General features: G+C 40.1%; 1 protein-coding gene across 7 annotated transcripts in view; it reads left to right on the top strand.

Annotated features, from left to right (window-relative positions):
- The window catches only part of DNAAF11 (dynein axonemal assembly factor 11), a 55,794-nt gene that overhangs the window by 13,308 nt on the left and 19,469 nt on the right, over positions 1 to 23,017 (top strand). For 4 of the 7 annotated variants that reach the window (XM_065586172.1, XM_065586170.1, XM_065586169.1 and 1 more), the window contains 6 exons: positions 4,598 to 4,675; positions 8,758 to 8,930; positions 10,231 to 10,463; positions 15,024 to 15,215; positions 17,998 to 18,075; positions 20,653 to 20,718. In XM_065586172.1, the coding sequence (XP_065442244.1) occupies positions 4,598 to 4,675; positions 8,758 to 8,930; positions 10,231 to 10,463; positions 15,024 to 15,215; positions 17,998 to 18,075; positions 20,653 to 20,718 (820 nt within the window). The remainder of the gene's footprint in view (positions 1 to 4,597; positions 4,676 to 8,757; positions 8,931 to 10,230; positions 10,464 to 15,023; positions 15,216 to 17,997; positions 18,076 to 20,652; positions 20,719 to 23,017) is intronic. The other 3 variants (XM_065586173.1, XM_065586171.1, XM_065586168.1) reach the window with 2 other exon arrangements.

Here is a 23,017-nt window from a genome sequence, read left to right as displayed (position 1 = left end):
TTGGGTAGAATTTCCTCATTAACCCACATTCTAAAAAGAAGTTGATGAAGTTTTTGCATGAGTGCTATTCCACCAGCTTTGAAGACCTCCATGGGGATGCCATCTGGGCCTCGTGCCTTTTTGTTTCTAGTCTGAGTGATAGCATGCCAAACTTCCTCAGAAGATAGGGAGTCGACAAGAGGTTCTTTTACTGGATGCTGATGAATGGACTTGATGGTGGCAGCCGAGACTTCAGATTCATGGTTCAATAGAGTCTCAAAGTGTTCCTTCCAACATTGCTTGAGAGCTACAATTGTCTCTAAGAAGACTGGATCTTTCCTGAGATTGCAGAGTGGTTGTGCCGCTTGAGCTTGGCCCATAGATGGCTTTCTTTGCTAGAAAAAAGCTTCTCATATCATGTTGATCAGCAAAGTTATGGATCTCCATGGATTTTGCTTGCCAATGCTAATTCTTGATGTCACTCAGCCTCCTTTGAACTACAGCTTTAAGCGTTACTTACCTAGCACATGAAAGAGGTGAAACGTCCACGTGACTACGGACCAAAATCATCAGAGACACAACCTGTCCAGCACCGCAAAACACATCTAGTTGTTTCTCAAGAAACCAATGCTCTTGGCCAGTGAACTTGCCAGCTACCATAGTGTTTCAAACCTCTCTTTCCTAAGTGAAAATCACCAATGTGGTGATGAGTAAATTCTAACACCTGACCTTGTTTACGTTCTGGACTCATCTCAGGCTTGGTCTACACTACAGAGTTAGTTGCCTTACGTTGACCTAACTCTGTAAGTGTCTACACTACAGTGTTACTCCCGCCTGTGTAAGTTGTCCACTACATCGACCTAATAACTTCACCTCCATGAGAGGCATAGCACTTAGGTTGATGTAGGGTGACACAGTGTCTGTGCAGACACTGCATTACTTATGTTGCCTGTTGGCTGTCAGCTCTGCTGGTGGGGATGGAGAGCCAGGGCTGTCAGCCCCGGAGCAGCGAAGGGCTCTCCAGCTGTTAGTACCCCAAAATGCCCCACACAGTTAAGTCAGTGAACGCGCTCCTGGTAAGAGGGGACCACCAACAGAGGGGACGTAGTGTGAACGTGAACCACAGTAGTAATTACTGCAGTAGTAATTACTGTACATTGACCTAACTTAGGTCGATTTAATATTGTAGTGTAGACAAGGCCTAAGTTAGGCTTTATAACAAGCCATGAGGATGGCTGTGGCGGAGTTCATGGATAATCGTTTGGCTATGGACATAACCTTATTGCTTATACTGTTAGATCCAACTTCAACCTTAAGTAGAGTAAGGTGATAATGAGCAGCATGAAAGACATATTAGAATTGGTGGTGTAACTGGCCAATCATTCAGTGCTTCAGGGAACAGTCTTGTTTCTCTGGTCTTCAACACGCATATATGGAAGAGTTCATGAGATGCCATGGGCTCCAACACCATTAATATGTTGATGACACCCAACTTCACATTTTCTCAACAGATGCAGTTAGTGCCATCACACAAATGTTTCGGTGCCAAGACATAAGCTGCAGGCTGAAGCTGGATAGGACAAGGGAATTACTTGAAGAAGGAGTTGAAAAATTGTCCTCATTCACTATGATTGGTATCTGAAATCACAACAAAGTAGTGTCTTCAGAGGGTCCTATTAGACCTATTACTGCAGGGAAAATATGCATGACAGCTAAATGGTTCGGCTTACATACATTTTTAGACATTACAGGGTGGATTTTATGACTTAATTGGATGCAACTTTCAGCTAGAGGTACTCAAGATGTTGTAGACCTATGATACGTATGACATATATATTAAAAAGCCATGGCTTTTGTCTTTTTCTTTCCCTCTTTCTGGGATTGGTGTGGTAAAGTTTATTTACTGCTCTATTTCGTTTCCTCTTTCCCTCTCTTGTATCTGGCATTATCACTGTTATTTCCCACAAGTAAGGATTGCCAGACATTCTCATAGGACAAAGATGTATTTGGCTGACCTCCTAATTGCAGTTATTTGTGGAGAAAAGAACCATGTTCTGGGACCCAGGTTGTTAATTTATCTTGATTAGTTATCTTGGAAGCTCATTTGGGGAATGCCCAGCAAGGGGGAAAAGGACTTATGGGATACTCTATTGCTTGACTAGCAGTCTGTACTATCTTTGGATTTGCTCAGCAGGAGGAGCAACACATGATGGCAAAATTGTTGAATCTACTGAGTTAAATTCATCCCTGTTGTAACAGTTTTTTTCAGCAGAATTACACCTGGGATAAATTTGGCTTAGTATCTTGGGGGGGGGGGCGAAATAAATTAGAAAAAATTATCTTACTTGCTTTCTTCATTCATCCATTTCTGCCACATTGTCACAATCTATCAGGGATGATTCTTGGACACCATGTTCATGAAGTTTGTTTTTTGCCTCAAAGGAAACAACATAACACCTTCTCCTGTGCCTCCTCTGTCTAGTTTACTTCTTTGTAGGATTATTTTACAAAAAAACTCTCTGCTCCATTCTCTTCTGTGAACTCAGACAGAGTCTCTTTCCTGCACATAGTGTGCTCAGTGAAATGCAGTACTCTGCTGTTTTAAAAGGACATGCTAGGCAATACAAATGACTTACAGAGATTACAAAGTACTTTGCTGCAAAAAAAAGTCTCTAGAGTCTCGAGGGCTGTTACAACTTCTCTCACCTAAATGGGACTTCATTTAGAGTCAAGGAAAGATTCTCAGATATGGCCTTGAAATCTTGGCATCTGTGCTGTGAATGCTTTTGACACAAAGAATGATCATCTCCAGGTCAGCAGGATGCTATAATTCTATTTCCCCCCTGGTTCTTCAGCTTTTGTTCTTAAACTCATAAAGCTATACTTCTTTCTGAGCACCATCTGTCTGGACATGTGCTAGGAATCTATTGCCATCAGCATTACATGTCTGAGCTCCTTTCTCCACTTCCTGGGTAGCATCTCAGCTTCCTGAATCACTATCACATTAAACAATTCTAGAAGTACTTATTCAGGCTAGTTCTCCTGTAGATTCTAGTAGAAACATTAAAATGAAATTTCTTCATCTTCTTACTCCATGGCAGGTCCCCATATAATGTGTGAAATAAGCTGTCCTATTTCAAACTAGTTTTGCTAAATTACTTGAGAAGGTTTTGAAGCTAAATCTGCAACCACACAAGCATCCTACATAATAAAAGCCAGCTAATGCACTGTGAGATGTAGAATTTTCCGTAGATAAACAATTAACTTACTTCAGTACATATTTTATCAAATGACCAAGTACAGCAACTACAAAACACATTAGTGAAATGACTAGACCTTTTGCTTTACAAAATGACTGTGCTTTTTGCAAGTTTAGTTTCTAGTGTCATGGAGGACAAGCAGCCTACTTTGAATATAATTGCTATTGCGTTCACCATTATTATTTTTAGCAAAATTGTATGTTCTTGTGACTGATTTGTTTCCAGGTCATTGGTACATTCACAAAAGGAAATGGCTAGTAGGTGTCTGTGAGTATCTGTAAATGGTCACTACTGTTTAGTTATGCACACAAACTTAATCCCAAGAGAAAATCTCATTCCATGAGTCCTAACTTCCTCACCCATAGCCCACAGCATCACAGATCTAAATAAAGAGCTTTGGAAGCATCAAGTGTAGCCAGTTCAGAAAGTTGAGATGCCACAAAAGAAATGGCAAAAGGCAGCTTCCCAGACCAGTTTCTTGGCAGTCTGTTGTCATGCCGTTTTATGAACAAAACCTAAATGGGAAGGTAATCATGGTTACATTACCTAAGGGGCAGGCCTAGGAATTATTTACAAACAATCTTAATTCTCCGGGTATGGTATAATATGGACTTCTGCATTCTCAAAGTGGGTTATATTAATCTTTCAAAGCCTACAAACAAGAAACATCCTAAAAGTATACAGGTCTGTTGCATCTTACACGCATTTAACATGCGCGATTTCAGCTTTATGCAGTCGGCAAAAACAAAAAACAAAAACAGAGAAAAATAACAATTTTAATACTGTACCTGTAGTGTGAGCGATTCCGCCCGCCATTCAATTCAATGTAATTTTAACTATACGCGGTTTTCGCTTTACGCACTAACCGTGGAACGTAACCCCAGTGTAAGATGAGACTCGCCTGTATACATATAGATTAAGGGGGCCACTCTTGTGCCCATTGAAGTCAATGACAAAACTCCCACTAATTTCAGAGAGCAGGAGTGGGCAGTACGGGCCTGATCCATAGTTTATTGAAGTGAGTGGGAATCTTTCCATCGTTTCAGTGGGCCTTTGGACCAAGCCTTTAATCTTCGAATGATTAAACAGCCGAATAGATGTCTGTGTTCATTGTCTTTGCTATTTGATTTTTATTACACTCTCCAGGATAAATGTTTTGTTTTCTGTCCAAAGCAATTACTTTCTGTGCATTAACATGTTAATATTTGCTATATTTTTATATTTATTCTGTTGTGAATCTCCCACTTTGCACATAATTTAATTTGTTTCAGAAATAAATTAAACAATAAAACAGAGTTAAAAATGTTATGCCTTTCCTTGTGGATAGAATTGAAATAAAATATATATGTTTATTGCAGAAAATGTAAGCAAACTAAAGAAGCTTGAATATTTAAATTTAGCTTTGAACAACATTGAAAGAATTGAAAATTTGGAAGGTAAGTTTTTTAATACAATCTTTTCCCTTTTCATATTAAAGCATAAGTGTGGAGTATGAAAGTAAAGGAGAATGTAGATTATCAAATATACCCACCAACTAAGGTAATTTGTAGTTACTCAGACATGCATTTTGTGCATTTTTTGTATGTTGTTACAAGTAGCTAGTACATATGGTACTTACCTATAGCAAACAATAGTTTCTGTTCATGTCTTTGCAGAGGTTCACTAAAACATTTCAGCTTTCACTCTTCCTTGCACCCCTTTTCCAAAGTAGGCAATTGTGACAGCTTTAGTCTTTAATATCCTGCACAGAGGGAATTCAAAAACCATTCCTGAATTTGGGTCACCCATATGGTATTGGTATGTGCTTGCCAAAAAGATAAATATATTACTGAAACAGAATAATTATAGCAATGTAGCTTTTTAAATCCTTTGAAAAGTCCGACATAGGCTTTAAAAGGCTTTATCGTCTCAGCAGACTTCTTTACTTCAGCAGTCAACTGAGTCTCACAGAGGTAGGACTTCCATGCTTATTGACCATATATGGTGGCCTTTTCCCTGTGGAGTGGTTTATGGAGCATTTCAGGAGATTCTTTTCCATTATTACATAAACATTTGGTCTGTCTTATCCCCACCTGTACTAATTTAAGGATAGTCATTTCCCAGATCACATGTCTCTACTCCATTAACCTCATTGGGCACTGATGATATTCCGCATCTTGCAAGATCAAATTCTAAGTCATAAAATTGCCTATAAATACATCCCTTATCAGTAGAATCACTTCTATCTTGAGTTCTTCCCTGTATTGATTTCCAGTAGTCCAGTCACTATAGTATGGTCATCTTTTATGAAAAGGATAAAGTGACAAAGGGATGTGAAGATTTCAGGTTCTGTCTTCTGAGGAAAAAAATCAACAAACTGGAACAGGAGGATAGCTTAAAAGATTAAACAAATGGAAACAAACAAAGTTTCTCGAATAGGTTAAAGAGATGTCTGGAAAAATTAAAGAAATAGGTAGTAAATTACATGTTTAGCAGTTTGTTCAGAAACTTGTATCTATTTTATTCCTGTAAATTTTAAGCTCCTCTATCAAGTTGTAATATTTATTAATGTGATATGTCATTTACTTACAAATCAGAACCTTTGGAAGTAGGCAAAATTTTTGCATATTTAAATCCCTTAATAAATCATTATTGAGTTGTTTATTCTCTTCCAGCTCCATCACACTCAAAATGCTTGTCAAATAACAGATTTACAAGGAAATATTAGTTGCCCTCTTTAGATTTGGTTATAATGATGAGCATAGTAACTGAGCTTATATTTTTACTCTTACAGTGAGAGTTGTGATTCTGTCCTGGGGTGATCATGGTGAAAGGGGAGTCTGGGAACTTTTTTTAACATATAATTCAAATAATTTAGCTTCATCCATATTTATTGTAATCAGCAAGAACAGTGGAGGAGGAAACCTCATGGTCCATTGGGGATTTGAAGTTCCCACTGATATTTACTCCTGGGGGAATTCTGCACCCTGCGGGGGGTGCAGAATTCATACCTTCTGCAGATTTTTTGGCTCCCCCGCAGAAAAATGGGGGAGCCAAGAAATCTGTGGGGAACACATGCCCCTTCTGCGGCAACCCAGGCACATCTGCTGGGTGCAGCCAGCAGCAGAGAGCCAATTACCGCAGGGGAAAGGTGGAAGGCTGGACGTGCATGTGTTCATCCATGGAGAATCGTTAAGGGGGTGGGACTGGGCGCCTGCATGTGAATGAGTGAGAGAGACTCAGGGCAGGTCTACACTACAGCCGAGACCGACACTCTGATATCGATCCACCGGTGGTCGATTTAGCAGGTCTAGTAAAGGCCCGCCAAATCGACTGCAGATCACTCTCCAGTCGACCCCTGTACTCTACCCCCAACAAGAAGAACATAAGAACATTTTCTCCTGTCGACCCCGCGCAGTGTAGACCCCGCGGTAACTCGACCTAAGGTACGTCGACCAGGGCTGGCTCCAGGTTTTCTGCCGCTCCAAGCGGCGGAAAAAAAAAAAAAAAAAGCCAATCGGCAGCACTTCGGCGGCAGCTCAATCGCGCCGCTCCATTCTTCGGCGGCAGTTCGGCGGCGGGTCCTTAACTCCCTCTCTTCCTCTTCGACGGCACTTTGGCGGCAGCTCAAAGAGGAAGAGAGGGACTGAGGGACCCACTGCCGAATTCCCGCCAAAGACCTGGAGGTGCCACCCCAATAGCGGACGGAGTACCGCCCCTTGGTATTGGCCACCCCAAGCACTTGCTTCCTTAGCTGGTGCCTGGAGCCAGCCCTGACGTCAACTCTCGCTATGTTATTCACGTGGCTGGAGTTGCGTAGCATAGGTCGACTTACCGCGGTAGTGTAGACATAGCCTCACTCTGTCCCTCTCGTCGCTGTTGCTGCATCCTGGGCTTGGAGGCGTAGGGCTGTGTGAAGCAGGCTCTGTCCCTGAGGCAGAGCAGAAAGGTAACAGCTAAACAGGCGGGCTGCTCATGTGCCCATTGTTAGTTAATGTTCCCATTCTTAGTCAATTAAGGCTCCTTTACCTTGCCAGAGTGGTGTAAAGGTGCCTTACTGTAAATGACAGTAATGGAATCCTCAGCTAGGAAAGTCTATGGGCTTTCTTGCTTTTTTCCCTCTGCCAGAGAGGCACAACGGGGTTAGATTACAGCTCAGGATCTATTTTACTTATCCACTTAAAAAAATGCAGGACAATGATTAGCAAAACTGCATGACTTTCTTGTGTGAAAGTCTGAACAATTTAAAGTGACATTCTACTTTACAGAACACCAAACATCAAAATAAAAGTAATGTGATTTAAATAAAAATCCAGGATTATAACTGGAATGCCGGGTCTTAGTTACCAAGTATTTGTAACTTAACTTTCATGTAACTTAGGGAATACTGAACAGTTATTGTGATTTTTTTTCTTTATGGTAGTTTAAATAAATTACCAAAATAAGTGAAACTGGTGTCATTATACTGCATTATTTTGACAAATAAAATATGCAGAATTTTGCATTTTTGGTGCAGAATTTTGCATTTTTGGGCATAGAATTCCCCCAGGAGTATGATATTACGCTGTTCTGGTTCACTTTGCCACCGTAGTGTTCCCTGTGAACTTTTTGTTATACAGTCCAGAGTTTCAATTTACAATAAAGATTTTTTTCAGTCTCAATGAAGTTTGCTCAACTGTTCACCAACAATTGCACTTTCACATCAGCTCACTCAAGCAAAATACCAGTGAAAGTCAGTAAGTTAAAATATGCATGACAATTAATGAATTCATAAGTTGTGACAGAAGTCCAACTTTTCTTAGAGTGTATATATATGACTCATTGTTCTTAGACATGAGTAGTATCAGCTAAGAGTAACATTTTACAGTAATATAATTTGTAATTGGCCCTGCCATCCAAAGAAAGTACATGAGTGTGTGTTTTGGGACTAAACAGTTCATTCTGAAATTAGAAACTATGCAGAGCTTCAAAGGATACTGATAGGTCTGGTCCTTGCCACAGCCATTAGGAGCTTTTTTCTGACTGCCTCAGTTAGGGCACACAAAATTCAGCCTCTCCCTCTGAAAAAATGAGTCAGAATGGCTTCACTGAGCAGGTTCATCCAATCAAGGAACCAGAGCCAATGTCGTGTGACTTTTGTAACCAGTCTCAACCAACCCATCTCTAAATGTGAGTCTGAATAAATGTACCACAAAAAGATTTAATAGTAATCCAACTAGCAATACTTTCTATAGTTTTTTTCATGAATTGTGACTTTTACTGAAACTTCTGCCATTTCACACACATGTAAAACATTTGTTTTAAAAAGAAACTAAATGAAATATGAAAGAAACAAATGTAGATAGAAATCAAAATTATTAGTTAGGAATTATTCTCCCAAATCTGGTTCTGAAACACAACATATGGTATGTGTATTTGTGTAAATGAGATAGAGGTAACAAGTTTGTGTGTGTGTGTGTGTGTGTGTGTGTGTGTGTGTGTGTGTGTGTGTGTGTGTGTATGATATGCAAGGTGAATAAGAATATATTTTTCCATACAGGATGTGAAGAACTGCAGAAACTTGACCTGACAGCAAATTTCATTGGAGAACTGTCCAGTATTGAAATCCTAAAACATAACATACATCTTAAAGAACTCTTTCTGGTGGGGAATCCATGCACTGAGTTTGAAGGTTACAGACAGTTTGTGGTGGCAACTCTTCATCAATTAAAAGTATGTTTTTTTTAATGGATTTGGATCCAATTAAGTATCTAAAAGTGATACATTCCTCCTTAATGCTTGGAGTCAGAATTGTTCACTGAACACACTAATACAAAACAAAATTACTGCTTGTGATAGGAATGCCCTGCTTGTTGTCCATAGGAAATTAAATGCTTCCATAAAGAAGAACTGATATTGATAAATAACACAGTTATGATAATGGCTTAGCCAACATATATTTTGGCTATCTTTTATGTTTTTATCAGAGATCTTTGAATGAAGTCTTGTTTTTTCTTTTCAAAGAATTCTAACTCTCAGGAGGGAAAACATACTAAAGGGTTCTAATTTTTGTGTAAAAGAACAGTATATTTTTATCTGCAAAAAGAAGAACAGGAGTACTTGTGGCACCTTAGAGACTAACAAATTTATTAGAGCATAAGCTTTCGTGGACTACAGCCCACTTCTGATTTTCATGCATGAGGAAAGTGCTGGATTGATAGTACCAGAAATATAAAACTTCTGTAAAACCCTTTTGAAGTCAGTAGAAAGATTATAACTGACGTAAATTGGATCACACCACATATGAGATGGGTACTCTAAGCAACAGCAGGAATTACGGTATAGACTCCCAGATAGGATAACGTAAATATAAGCAGACCTCCTTACCCACAACCACAGTTTCAGGGAGAAAAGTCATTACAATCCACATATAAGCTCAGTATTTGATACACAGAAATATACAGTACCAGAAGACTTGCCGCAGTTAGATGCTGCAGTTAGATGCTGGTCCCTCATAATGTTTCTAGCTAACTCCCTAGATGGCTGAAGATGAAACTCATCCAGGCTTAAACTCTATTGACTGTAGAACTTGAGCACTTTTTCCAGCACCCTGGAGACCAGCATCTCTCTGGGGGCAATTCCCTTCTACTACATGAGGTTTGGGCACTCCAGGCCTTACTGAATCATATATAAGTGGAGTCTTTAACCTTCCTAAAATGTCAGAAAGTCAGCACATATACAAGTGTTTACAGTATTTTCAATCGTATACTACATGCATTGATCCAGTTAAGATACTCTGACAGCATGAACAATGTATTAATTACAATCTTAAATGTTTCTGCTGTAGCCTAATTTACATAATACTAAGAAGTTATTGCAAGTCTTGTAGATTCTCCATTTGTATATTAAAGCTGATATAATCAAAATTAACCCAATGCTTGATGGATTTATTGATTTGCGTGTGAGGTTTTCAATTTTTGCCAATTTTATATTTTTTATTTGTTTTTTGTTTTTTTTTCGCTCTTTTGAGAAGTGGTTGGATAGTAAAGAAATAGAACGTTCCGAGAGGATTCAGGCATTGCAGAACTATCGACAAGTAGAGAAGCAAATTAGAGACCAGGAACAGGTTTACCTTCTCCAAAGGGCCAGAGAAAAAGAAGAGGCCCTAAAAAAAATACAAGAAAAGCAGGAGAAGAAGAAAGAAAAACAAATAAAACCTAAACCTGGATTTGACGGACGTTGGTACACAGACATCAACAACATCAAGTATGTAAATTGATATCAGTCCTCTTCTTTTTTCTGTTTTTGATAAGGACTTTATTTTCCTGAGGAAATAATTACCTGGTATCAGGGCCGGATTTCCCATTAGGCACAGTAGGCACGTGCCTAGGCATGCTGGCATTCTAGGGGTGCATAAAAATTCAAATTTTGCCACTCCCGGGTCCCGGCAGGGGGCAAGGCCAGCTGAGGGGGAGACCGCCCCATGTGGTCCTGTTGGAGCACTTCTTGCTCAGCCCGGTGAACAGAGTCACCTACCAGCAGGGCCGGTGAGTGCAGCCAGGGGGCAGGGCTTAGGAGAGTGAGTCTCTGGGGTCATTTGTGTGGGGGCTCTGGGCAGTGGGGGTTCGTAGGGGTGGAGGAGGTCTGTGTGTGTTGGGGCCCTGGGCAGTGGAGGGTCTGTGTGGGGCACTGGAAAGTTGTGGTGGGACTATGTGGGGGGCACTGGGCAGTGGGGAGGCTGTGGATGGAGGGGTGCTTGGCAGTGGGGCACCAAAAGTTAAAACTGGTAGGGTTCCCCCACCACCCACTGTCATTAGGAGCTCCTAGCCGCTGCAGGAAGCTCCTGGCTGCCTCCAGGTAGCGGGGGTACCCCACAGCTCCCAGCCACTGCAGGCAGCGGGGTGGGAGCTCCATAGGGTGACCATATAGCAAGTGTAAAAAAATCGGGACAAGGGGTGGGGGATAATAGGAGCCTATATAAGAAAAAGCCCCCCAAATCGGGACTGTCCCTATAAAATCGGGACATCTGGTCACCCTAGAGCTCCAAGCCGCCGTGGGCGGCAGAGGCACCCCGCAGCTCCAAGCCACTGCGGGGGAAGGGAGGCTCTGAGCCTCTGCACCTAGGGGCACCCAAAGTGGAAATCCTGCCCTGCTTGGTACATTACTTTTTTACATTCTGCTTTTTAAATTGTGTATGTTTGTCTTCATTGCTGATCTCACCTCTAATAGTCTACCCTCTTCATGCATTGATCCCCACATTAGGAGAGCAGAATTGATCAGAGAACAGAACAGAGGATTTGGGGATCTTTTGATTGGGAAACCCTGTAGATTTTTGTTTCCTGAACCCAGTCTACTTTGTGGCTTTAAAATTATTTGCACTGGATCCAGATGGTGGAAAGCCTGTTTAGAGTGAGAAACATTATAAAAGAATGATTGCAGTCCAGTTGCCATTCATCCTGTCTATGGATAGTAAAGTAGTATCTTGTGTTCCATGGAGACAGTATTATGGAAATTTGGGCTTATAAATGCTAATTCAGTCAAAACTTCAATGTTCACCTCTCATAGATCCAAAAGTCCTCAAAGTTATAGTGGTTTAAGCTCTAGAGAAGATTATCACTGCTGAAGCCATAATAGATTGCTTGGCTACAGTTGCCATGAAGTAATGGCTTCATTTTGCAAGTATTTGCTCTCCAAGAACACTTCCTGTCTCATACAATATTCCTATTTCTTCATATTGTTTTTATTCACAGTTTCCCCCCGCCCCTTCATTTTCTTAACATTGTCCTGAGTCTTCTCATGTGTCTCGTCTGTCGTCTCATGTGTCTCATTATCTTTCTGTCACACTTAACAAACACCTTTTCTTCATATATTTACACATACAGGAACTCCTCACTTAAAGTTGTAGTTATGTTCCTGAAAAATGCGACTTTAAGTGAAACGATGTTAAGATAATCCAATTTCCCCATAAGAATTAACGTAAATGAGGGGGTTAGGTTCCAGGGAAATTTTTTCACCAGACAAAAGACTATCTATCTATCTATCTATCTATCTATCTATCTTCACACACACGCAGTATAAGTTTTAAACAAACAATTTAATACTGGTACACAGTGATGATGATTGTGAAGCTTGGTTGAGGTGGAGGAGTCAGAGGGTGGGATATTTCCCAGGGAATGCCTTACTGCTAAATGAACTAGCAATTGACTGAGCCCTCAAGGGTTAACTCTCACAACACTCTACAAGGCAGCAGGAACGGAGGGAGGGCAGACAGAGACATACACCCTGTGTGTGAGAGAAAAAATGCGCATTTCCCCTTTAAGTAGCTGACCCCAGGCTTAAGTACACTGCCTTGTTAATTAAATCAGCTTGCTGAGACCTGAGAGGGCAGCTATTGCCTAGAAGCTCCCTCCCTCCATCATGTGTCCCCCCTGCTCTATGGAAGATGGGGTAAGTGGGGTGCAGGAGCAGGGGGGAGGGAGAGACACCTTGACATTAGCCCCCTCCCTCCGTACAGCAAGTAGGAGTCTTAGGGAGCAGCTCCAAGGCAGAGGGCAGGAGCAGCACATGGCAGCAGGGGGAGGACAGCTGCTGCACAGGGAATTTAGGGGAGTGGGGAGCTGATAGGGGGGCTGCTGGTCCACCATGGTTCCAACCAATCCACCAGCTAGCTGCAAGTGCAACGGGCTGCTCTTCCTGCAAGCAGTGGACAAAACAGGCAGCTGCCAAACGACGTTAGAAGGGAGCATTTCACAACTTTAAATGAGCATGTTCCCTAATTGATCGGCCACTTAACATCGAAACAACATTAATCAGGACGACTTTAAGTGAGGAGTTCCTGTACTTCTCACCCCTCTCCTCAGACAACTGTCATTAGTAGGCTATCTATAAGATCAATGTGGAATCTGGGTGACTATTTCTTTCTTGATGAACGAGACATATTCTAGCTGAGGATTTGCATTCCCAATGGAAATTTCCTGCTCTTCATTCTTTCTTTTGAGCTATTCTATTGTTTTAGCACTTTATTAAAGTTCTCTGCTTTTTTTTTGTACTGAAGAATTATGCTCCTCCTAGGTTATCTTTGCTGTAATGTCACCTTTGTAGCTATCTGATGTAATTAGGGTTAGAAGATTGATATGGTTCAGCTAGTGAGTCATTGATTCTCATCTAAGAAATCAGTCAGCAAGACCCATCCAATGAATTACTAATGCAATATAGGGTGCTTATAGTTGTCTGATGTTTGTCTTTGACTTAATCGGTATCTGTGCATATGTTGGCATTGTCATGGAGAAGTATTGAAGGAAATCTGAAGATCTAATGGTTTAAGCACAGGACTGTATGTTAGGAAAGCTGTGTTTTATTCCTTGGTCTGCCATAGACTTGCTGTGTAGTCATGGGCAAAAGTCAAGATGACAAGATGGAACCATATATTGCCATTTTTGAGTCCAGCTACTTCAAAGAAAATTAACAAGAAATGTAAATGAAACAGAACAGTTAGGTAAGCTACCCTGAGTCTTATGGAATATTCTGATATTGGTAGAGTAACTGGCTCTGTGGATGAGGGGAAAGCAGTGGATGTGTTACTCCTTGACTTTAGCAAAGCTTTTGAGACGGTTTCCCACAGTATTCTTGCCAGCAAGTTAAAGAACTATGGGCTGGATGAATGGACTATAAGGTGGATAGAAAGCTGGCTAGATCATTGGGCTCAATGAGTAGTGATCAATGGCTCCATGTCTAGTTGGCCGTCGGTATCAAGCGGAGTGCCCCAAGGGTCAGTCCTGGGGCCAGTTTTGTTCAATATCTTAATCTGGAGGATGGTGTGGATTGCACCCTCAGCAAGTTTGTAGATGACACTAAACTGGGAGGAGTGGTAGATATGCTGGAGGGTAGGGATAGGATACAGAGGTACCTAGACAAATTAGAGGATTGGGCCAAAAGAAATCTGATGAGGTTCAACAAGGACAAAGACGGAAGAATCCTATGCACTGCTACAGAATAGGGACCGAGTGGCTAGGCAGCAGTTCTGCAGAAAAGGACCCAGGGGTTACAGTGGACGAGAAGCTGGATATGAGTCAACAGTGTGCCCTTGTTGCCAAGAAGGCTAACGGCATTTTGGGCTGTATGAGTTGGAGCATTGCTAGCAGATCGAGGGACGTGATCATTCCCCTCTGTTCGGCATTGGTGAGACCTCATCTGGAGTACCGTGTCCAGTTTTGGGCCCCACACTACAAGAAGGATTTGGAAAAATTGGAAAGAGTCCAGTGGAGGACAACAAAAATGATTAGGGGCTGGAGCACATGACTTATGAAGAGAGGCTGAGGGAACTGAGATTATTTAGTCTGCAGAAGAGAAGAATGAGGGGGGATTTGATAGCTGCTTTCAACTACCTGAAAGGGGTTTCCAAGGAGGATGGATCTAGACTGTTCTCAGTGGTAGCAGATAACAGAACAAGGAGTAACGGTCTCAAGTTGCAGTGGGGGAGGTTTAGGTTGGATATTAGGAAAAACTTTTTCACTAGGAGGATGGTGAAGCGCTGAAATGAATTACTTAGGAAGGTGGTGGAATCTCCTTCTTTAGAGATTTTTAAGGTCAGGCTTGACAAAGCCCTGGCTGGGATGATTTAGTTGGGGATTGGTCCTGCTTTGAGCAGGGGGTTGGACTAGATGACCTCCTGAGGTCCCTTCCAACCCTGATATTCTATGATTCTCTGATAATTAATTATACTACTATATAAATTGGTGTGAGGACAAAATTGCTGCAGGATCCATTGCCAAGCACTGCTACTCTTTCCACATTTCAAGGAATACCGATCTGTGTACTCTTTTCTAGCCCAGATCCTCTAGAAGACAAAGAAAACCACCTGCAGAAAGAAACAGAAAAGGAATACCAAGAATGGAAAATAGATAAAGATGATGAAGAGGACAGAGCTTTTTGGGAGGAGCCCACACCTTATACTCCAGAGTCTAGATTAGAAGCTCACAGACATCTTGAAGAAAAACGGAGAGTTAAAGAGAATATAAGGTATCTTGGTTTTTACATAAGCCCTAAATTCGGTAAGGGGTAGATTTTCAAAGGTATAAAGTCCAGGTAGTCACCCAAATCCCATTGAAAGTCCAGTGAGAGATGGGTGCTTAATTCCCACTTGTACCAAAATGAAATGCGGTCTACTCTGTGCATTGTTCACTTTTGTTTCTTTGTATTATTCATGATACCTGATACTGTTTTTCCTCCAAATAGTTTTTTTATTTTAATTGGTTGTTTCTATATTCAGCCCCAGTTTATGTTTTTAAAAAGTGCAGTGTTCAGTCATCTTAATACTATCTTCATTGCACTTGAGTGCTTACTTCTGCTATTAAAAGCATTTACTATGAGGGCGTGCAACAGCATTCTACAGAATTTTTGCAGAAGGAGCACTTCATGCATCTTTTCCATATGACTTACAAAATTCCATGCACGTCTCACCATGAAAATTGGTTCTCGAGTAACAAGATCCTGCATGTTGTATGTGCTGTTTGGGTCAGGAGAACAATCTTAATGCATGATCCGTGAAAAGTCATCTAAGTTTTTGTTTGTTTGTTTTTTAGGATGCCACTGGAACTCCACATAACCTGAAACCAATGCATAGATATTTTACTAGATTTATTTTATAGCTATAGGCCGACATTTTCAAAAATGGTGGGTGCCCAAAGTTAGGGTCCTAAATTTATATTTAGGTACCTGAACAAAATTGACCTGCTTCTCAAATGAGCTGAGCACCTTTAGCTCCCCATGATTTCCATGGGGCTTGTGGGTGCTCAGCTGTTCTGAAAATTGGGCCACTTATTTAGGTGTCTGTATATAGATTTAGGAATCTAACTTTAGGCATCCAGGTTTGAAAATGTCAGCTACAGTATTTACACTAATATTCATTGAAAGATATCATAATCACTTATTTAAGACTTGAAATAATGCTGCGTTGGGTTATGATGCTGTCACATCTAAAATCTAAAGATGGTTGGGTTTAGTCAGTACTAGGGAGATCTCCAAGGAAAATTTAGCTTCTGTAGAAAGTGGTGTTGATGTTCATTAGGTAATACTTTTCCTACTGCGCTAATATTAAATCAATGCCCCAGGATAGTGTTAGAAGCACTCTTCTGGTGCTTTAAGTCTTTTGGATGAGAAGTAATAAGTTCTGACCACTTCTCATTACAAATCCAGTGGCATTTTTGAGTATTAACTCCAGTGTCTAGTCCAAATTCCAGTTTGAATAATTATATTCTTCCTTTCTTAATTTCTCATGGAATTTCAATGAGATGATGAATCCTTCCTGTCCTAAACTAATGTCATGTTTCATTTCACTAGTGGCTAGAGTCACTCATATATACACTGTGAGGGGAGATTCTCGTAGCTAGGGAGTATTGGGGGATATTGTGACTTCAAGAAGAAGAACAGGAGGACTTGTGGCACCTTAGAGACTAACAAATTTATTAGAGCATAAGCTTTCGTGGACTACAGCCCACTTCTTCGGATGCATGTAGTCCACGAAAGCTTATGCTCTAATAAATTTGTTAGTCTCTAAGGTGCCACAAGTCCTCCTGTTCTTCTTTTTGCGGATACAGACTAACACGGCTGCTACTCTGTGACTTCAAGGTATCTCAAAGCAGTTTAAACAACTTCCTATTTTCTTTTGGATTTTTACTAATTCATTACATTTTATACGTAAACCACATTAACTAGGTGAATATCGACAAGTTGTGGACTAAGAAAGAATGTGATATTTGCAACATGTTACTTTTAAAGAAAATCTAGTTAGATTTTTTCCATGAGCGAGAATCAAATTCTTACCTGTTGTATCACTAAGATTTCTAGCTGAAAGCAACAAAAATAACCATTAAATATGTAGGCATCTTAAATTATCAAGCAAAATACTAATGATGGAGATCTAGACTCTTTTAGGATGAATTGGTTTGGTCAAAAGTACTGAAGGGGTGGCTTGTTCATTGCACTAATCAAAAGGCTAGGTACAGTTTCACTACTCGTAGGTGGGATTGGGAAGGGAAGGTTGTAGGTAACCCCGATTTTATCATAGATATGTCTTATGATAACTTTGAAGAAAGAGGAAAACAGTAAAGATGTGCCAAAAAAAACCCCAAACCCACACAGAACCACCACCACCAGATAATTGTTCAAATATTTACATGCATTCACTTTGGTCATACTCATTCCCTTTTTATGTTTACTTCCTGCAAACATTTGAGTAGTCAAGTATGACTAGCACAAAATGTTCCCAGGAAGCATATTTCAAAGGTTCATGCATAAGTATTTGGGAAAACCAATTTTAAATTCACACGCACTACTATTTGCATCAGAAATGCCTGCAGATAATAGTAATGAGACTGCATGATCTATGTGAAAAATCATAACTAGCAGCCCACCTTACATTTCAAATATTTGAGATCAATCCATTAACTAAATTTTTGGGAAAAATAAATATACACATCAGACAAATCTGAGGAAATTGTAATCTGCTCACAGATATTCTGTGAAAAGAAAAAGAAGTTAAGCTCGATGAATAAAGAACATGTTTGCTGAAAATTATTTGCTCACCTTTACTGGCAGGTTAAACTAACTTTTCTAGGGCAAAAGACACATTGTATAACCTGTATTGTTACTAGAGGAGCTTGTCATTTTAAAATAAAAAACTAGATCACATTGAACTTGCTGCCATGTTTCTCTTCATTCTTTCTTTGCTGCTTCACAAAAGGATAAGAATGTGATAATAAATCTTTGTTTCCTTTTCTTTCTCTCTTTTTTTTAATTAAAGAGGGCAAAAAGTGAAAGAGAAGCCACCTAGGACTTTGATCACTGCAGAAGGAAAAGTTCTGAATATGAATGAGCCAAAGTATGTGAGGAAAAATAATAACTTTAAATGAGTGAACTAGTACTTTGCTTTTTATAATAGGGTTGACTGTGTAACTGAAGATATGTGATAATGTAACAGGTCTGACAAATCCTAAAATCCAGTGCAATATTTTGGTTCTGTTGAGGATGCAAGGTTAATTATACCAATATCCTGAAGTTAGGGAATTAATGAATTATCAATCAGTTCAAAAATATTTAGCCACTTGCTCTTTAACATTTAAAGAACTATTTATCTATAAAGATATCAGGTATTTTACTATTTTCCCTTCTGAGGTGTAGGGATCTTGCCTTTTGTGGAAATGGGTTAATTATGTTTGACCATTGAAGGTAATTGTATGAACAGGCACTTTAAATGTAGAAAAAATACATCAGAGTAATGTTTCTGGACCAAATCATTGCCTCCACTTGTAGGTGGGATGGAAACCTGGGCGATGGAAGCCCCTCTATTAGAATCAGGTTCAGTAGCAGGGGAGAGAGTGGAGCTGGGGGAAAACTCACCTACATTTTATTGCTGACATAGTTATTATGTGATATCGAAACTTTTCTGGAAGATGTTTCCAGAAGCATCAGCTAGGTGAGGAGCCAACTGCAGCATGGTTCCATTGGAGCTGTGCTGCCTTTTCATTGGGAGAGGGGTAGGAAATAGAGTGGCGGCACAGAGGTTCCCTACAGATTGCCTCTGTCCCCATCAGCTCCCATCTCTTTCTCCTCTCCTCTGGAGGGAATGAAGAAGCCCCATGAAGGGAACCTCAGGATATTTCCTGACCCCATAGACAAGTTTTTCCCATGTTGGGGGTGAATGATACTTTGTGTCTTTTCCTAAGACCAGGTCAGCTGCAAAAAGCAAAGCTAACATAGCTTTTGATGATTAGTATGGAGAGAATGTTGTTACATCTTTGGAAGGACAATCTAAAGCCATGCACATTTAAGGGATTTGGAAACTGGCATTTTAATGTTGCATGGTATGAATGGAATGAATAGCAGTGGCAGAAGTATTGGTGTTTATTCCAAGTATATCAGAAGAAGCTCACCCTTGTATTGATGTCTCCACTTTGTTATAAAAATGTGTTGACAGCAATACAAAAAAAGAGTAATTTTCTGTGCAAAGACAAGTCTATAATAGCTTAAAATTTTGTGTTGACAGTACTGAATTATGGTTCTGAGAGGTACAGACATTTAGAATAAAGCTCTAGCACTATTCTTTTAGAAATAATGTTGCCCCAGAGTTTTGCGTTGTCAATAGTTACTAGTGGTGTACTATTCATACAGGTCTTCTGCATTGGAATTTATTCAGTGGATTTACGTATATAGGGCCAGATTATGATAGGCATTTGCACAGATGTGTGGGAAGCACACAAAGAGCTTCCACCCCCATATTGCATGGTCTACACCAGGGCCTGTGACAGTTCCGGTGCTCATTGCACCCCTGGTAGTGAATGGTACTTCAAAAAGAACATAGGAGATACATTCACAGCAAGGCACTTGGAATGCACATTCTCTCCCCAGCATGGCTTCTGCATTGCATTGCAGAAGCCTAGTAAAGCAAAGTCAGACTTCCCTCAGTGTTGTCTTTGAATATCTACCAGAAAAATAGCTACATCCTGCATAGAAAGGAAGGATGTTTCTTTGCTAGACCGGCTGCTATCAAGAGAATGTTGCACTTCCTTTTTCAGCTCTCCAAGTGTTGGGGGAATCTGCCTTATAGGAAAGAGACCTGGAAATATCTCTAGTGCTCATGGGAAAAAAGGCATGGAGATTTGGAATCATTCTTTTGTAGTCGTTTTCTCTGCACCTTCCCTTCAAAAGCACTCCTAATCTAGACAGCTCACTGCGGCATAAAGCCTCCTCAGTCTGACCGTATTGAAATAGAGAGGACTAAAAGGTAACAAATATTACGGGCACATACATTTTATAGTTGAGAGACCCATTTATTAAAACTTTTAAGAGCTGAATTTTTCCCATCAATTACCTGAAAGCCAGTGTATCTGAGCTAGCGTGAGTCTAAATAGCAGCATAGCCATCGTAGCATGGCTAGTTGCAGCAAAGGCACAGCTTAGTTGTGCCATGTACGTACCCAACAGTTTCACGTGGGTTTGTGCTCAGGACCCTAAGCCGTGCCTCTGCTGCCACTACCCATGCCACTGTGGCTACACTGCCATCGAGTTAGTGCAAGCATGCGTACGGGCACAGAGGAATTACACTCCTAGCTCATAGTGTAGATGAAGCCACAGATATATCCACATTTTCTACACTAGAAAAGTTTTCACCAGCAAATGTCTCTGTTCCTGGATTTTAATGAAACTGACCTTGTACTCTACTTTTAATTAGGTTTTCAGTTAAGAAGAAAAAAAAACCCTGAAAAATAAAACAGAACCCAGTTCAAACATTCATGTAGTGAAGCTGTAGATGATTCTAAAAAGACCATATGAAGTATCTTCTAAATTATGTTGGTATTAATCTAAAAAATGCTAGCTGTTGAATGTAAAGTTATGGAACTGTATGCTCACACAAATCAGTTGTATTTATTCTGAAGGTGTTTTTTTATCATTGTTACTAGACTTCATTTCGTTTTGAAAGATGATGAAGAAAACAACCAGTTCATCCTGGATCTTGCTGTTTATAGGTCAGAATTATTTATTATGATGATGTTTGGGAGCAATTGTCATTGCTGTCATACACTGATATGCAGTATTCAAAATCACCCTTCCCCACACACTGAGACTTTGTGAAGGGAACAAATCATGGGGAGAATGGAAGGAATAGAATCCACACCCAAACCTGTGGGCAGGTGGTGGGGTCCTTCATACCTTGAATAGCCATTGTCCTGTATGCTCCTTTTATAGGCGTTCTTTATTGTTGGATCCATGTAAGCACAGTTCCAGTGGTCCTTTCCTGAGTCCACAACAGGGGTTCCTTCAGCACCAACCTATTTAGAGTTATGCAAAATCCCCGTTGCCTTCCTCGTTCCTCCCCCCTGCCCCGCAACCCCCCCCCCACTCTTTAGCTCTTCTATTCATGATTGCTACCCTCTGCACTGCAGTGGAAGAATTTCGGTCCATGTGAGCCCCTGGTAGAGTAAAGCTTGTGCAGTTATTGGTTATACAACATGGACAAAGATATGCTCTAGGAATTATTTTGAGGAAGTTCTATGGCCTGTGTTATATAGGAGGTCAGATTAAATGATCAGATGATCACAATGGTCCCTCCTGGCCTTGGACTCTATAAAACACTCTTGTTGTGCTGGAGGACTTTTCCCCCCTATACTCTGGTATTTCTGAGTTATCAGAATACGACTTTGTTTTAAGCTGTGGAAACGCTGTTCAAGTGTTGACGACAATAAGACTTTGAAGCTGGTATGTAATAGTATATGCTCTTCAGTGAGGATTGCAAACATCGCAAAATTTGAAAAAGTTAGCCAAGTAGTAAAGAAGTTATAATAGAAGGAAGAAGAGAAAGTGATACATTGTACCTTCAGTGATGGGCTGAAGCGTGTATAGATTGCTCAGTCAATAGCAGACGTTAATCAAAGTGGATTCTTTACAGCTTACAAACCTTATTCAACAATATTGAAATACAAAAATGCTGTCTCTAGTGTTGGTGTAGGCGATTACAGTTCACTGAGATCCTGAAAACGGAATGTAAAAAGTTATTCTTCATGTGGGAGTCAGTGTAGCCTAGTGGATAGAACACTAGACTGGGACTTGAGAAATCTGGGTTGTATTGTGAACTTAGCCACTGGCTTGCTAGGTGACTTTGGGCAAGTCACTTCACTTCCCAGTGCCTCAGTTTCCCAATCTGTAAAATGGGGATAATTATATTAACCTTGCATGGTGACAGGTTTCAGAGTGGTAGCCGTGTTAGTCTGTATCAGCAAAAACAATGAGCAGTACTTGTGGCACCTTAGAGACTAACAAATTTATTTGGGCATAAGCTTTTGTGGACTAAAACACACTTCATCAGATGCATGGACTGGAAAATACAATAGGAAGATATATATAACAGTACATGAAAAGATGGGAGTTGCCTTACCAAATGGGGGGGGGGTCAGTTTTTCGTCCTGTTAATAATAGCACACTTTAATTGAATTGTCTCATTAGAACAATTATTGTTTATTATTTGTATTGCTATAACAATCCAATGTCTAAATAATAATCTTGGCCCCATTGTGCTGGCCACTGCAAAAACACAGTCCCAGTCCCAAAGAGCTTAAATTCTACGATTCTCTCTAGGGCTGTTGATTAATCGCAGTTAACTCATGTGATTAACTCAAATAAATTAATTGCAATTAAAAATTAATCATGATTAATTGCAATTTTAATCACACTTTTAAACAACAGAATACCAATTGAAAGTTATTAAATATTTTGGATGTTTTTCTACATTTTCAAATATTTGATTTCAATTTATAACATAGAATACAAAATATATAGTGCTCACTTTATATTATTATTTTTATTAAAATATTTCCACTGTAAAAATGATAAACAAAAGAAATAGTATTTTTCAATTCACCTCATACAAATACTGTAGTGCAATCTCTATCGTGAAAGTGCAACTTACAAATGTAGATTTTTTTGTTACATAACTGAACTCAAAAACAAAAGAATGTAAAACTTTAGAGCCTACAAATCCACTCAGTCCTACTTCTTGTTCAGCCAGTCGCTAAGAGAAACAAGTTTGTTTACATATATGGGAGATAACGCTGCCCGCTTCTTATTTACAATGTCACCTGAAAATGAGAACGGGTGTTCGCATGGCACTGCTGTAGTTTGCGTCGCAAGATATTTACATGCCAGATGCGCTAACGATTCATATGCCTCTTCATGCTTTAGCCGTTGTTCCAGAGGACATGCTTCCATGCTGATGATGCTCATTAAAAAAATAATGCGTTAATTAAATTTGTGACTGAACTCCTTGGGAGA

This window comes from Chrysemys picta, chromosome 2 (assembly GCF_011386835.1).
Source record: "Chrysemys picta bellii isolate R12L10 chromosome 2, ASM1138683v2, whole genome shotgun sequence".
Taxonomy (NCBI): domain Eukaryota; kingdom Metazoa; phylum Chordata; order Testudines; family Emydidae; genus Chrysemys; species Chrysemys picta.
Note: the sequence above shows the minus strand (reverse complement) of the source record. Positions and strands in the feature narration are given on the sequence as shown.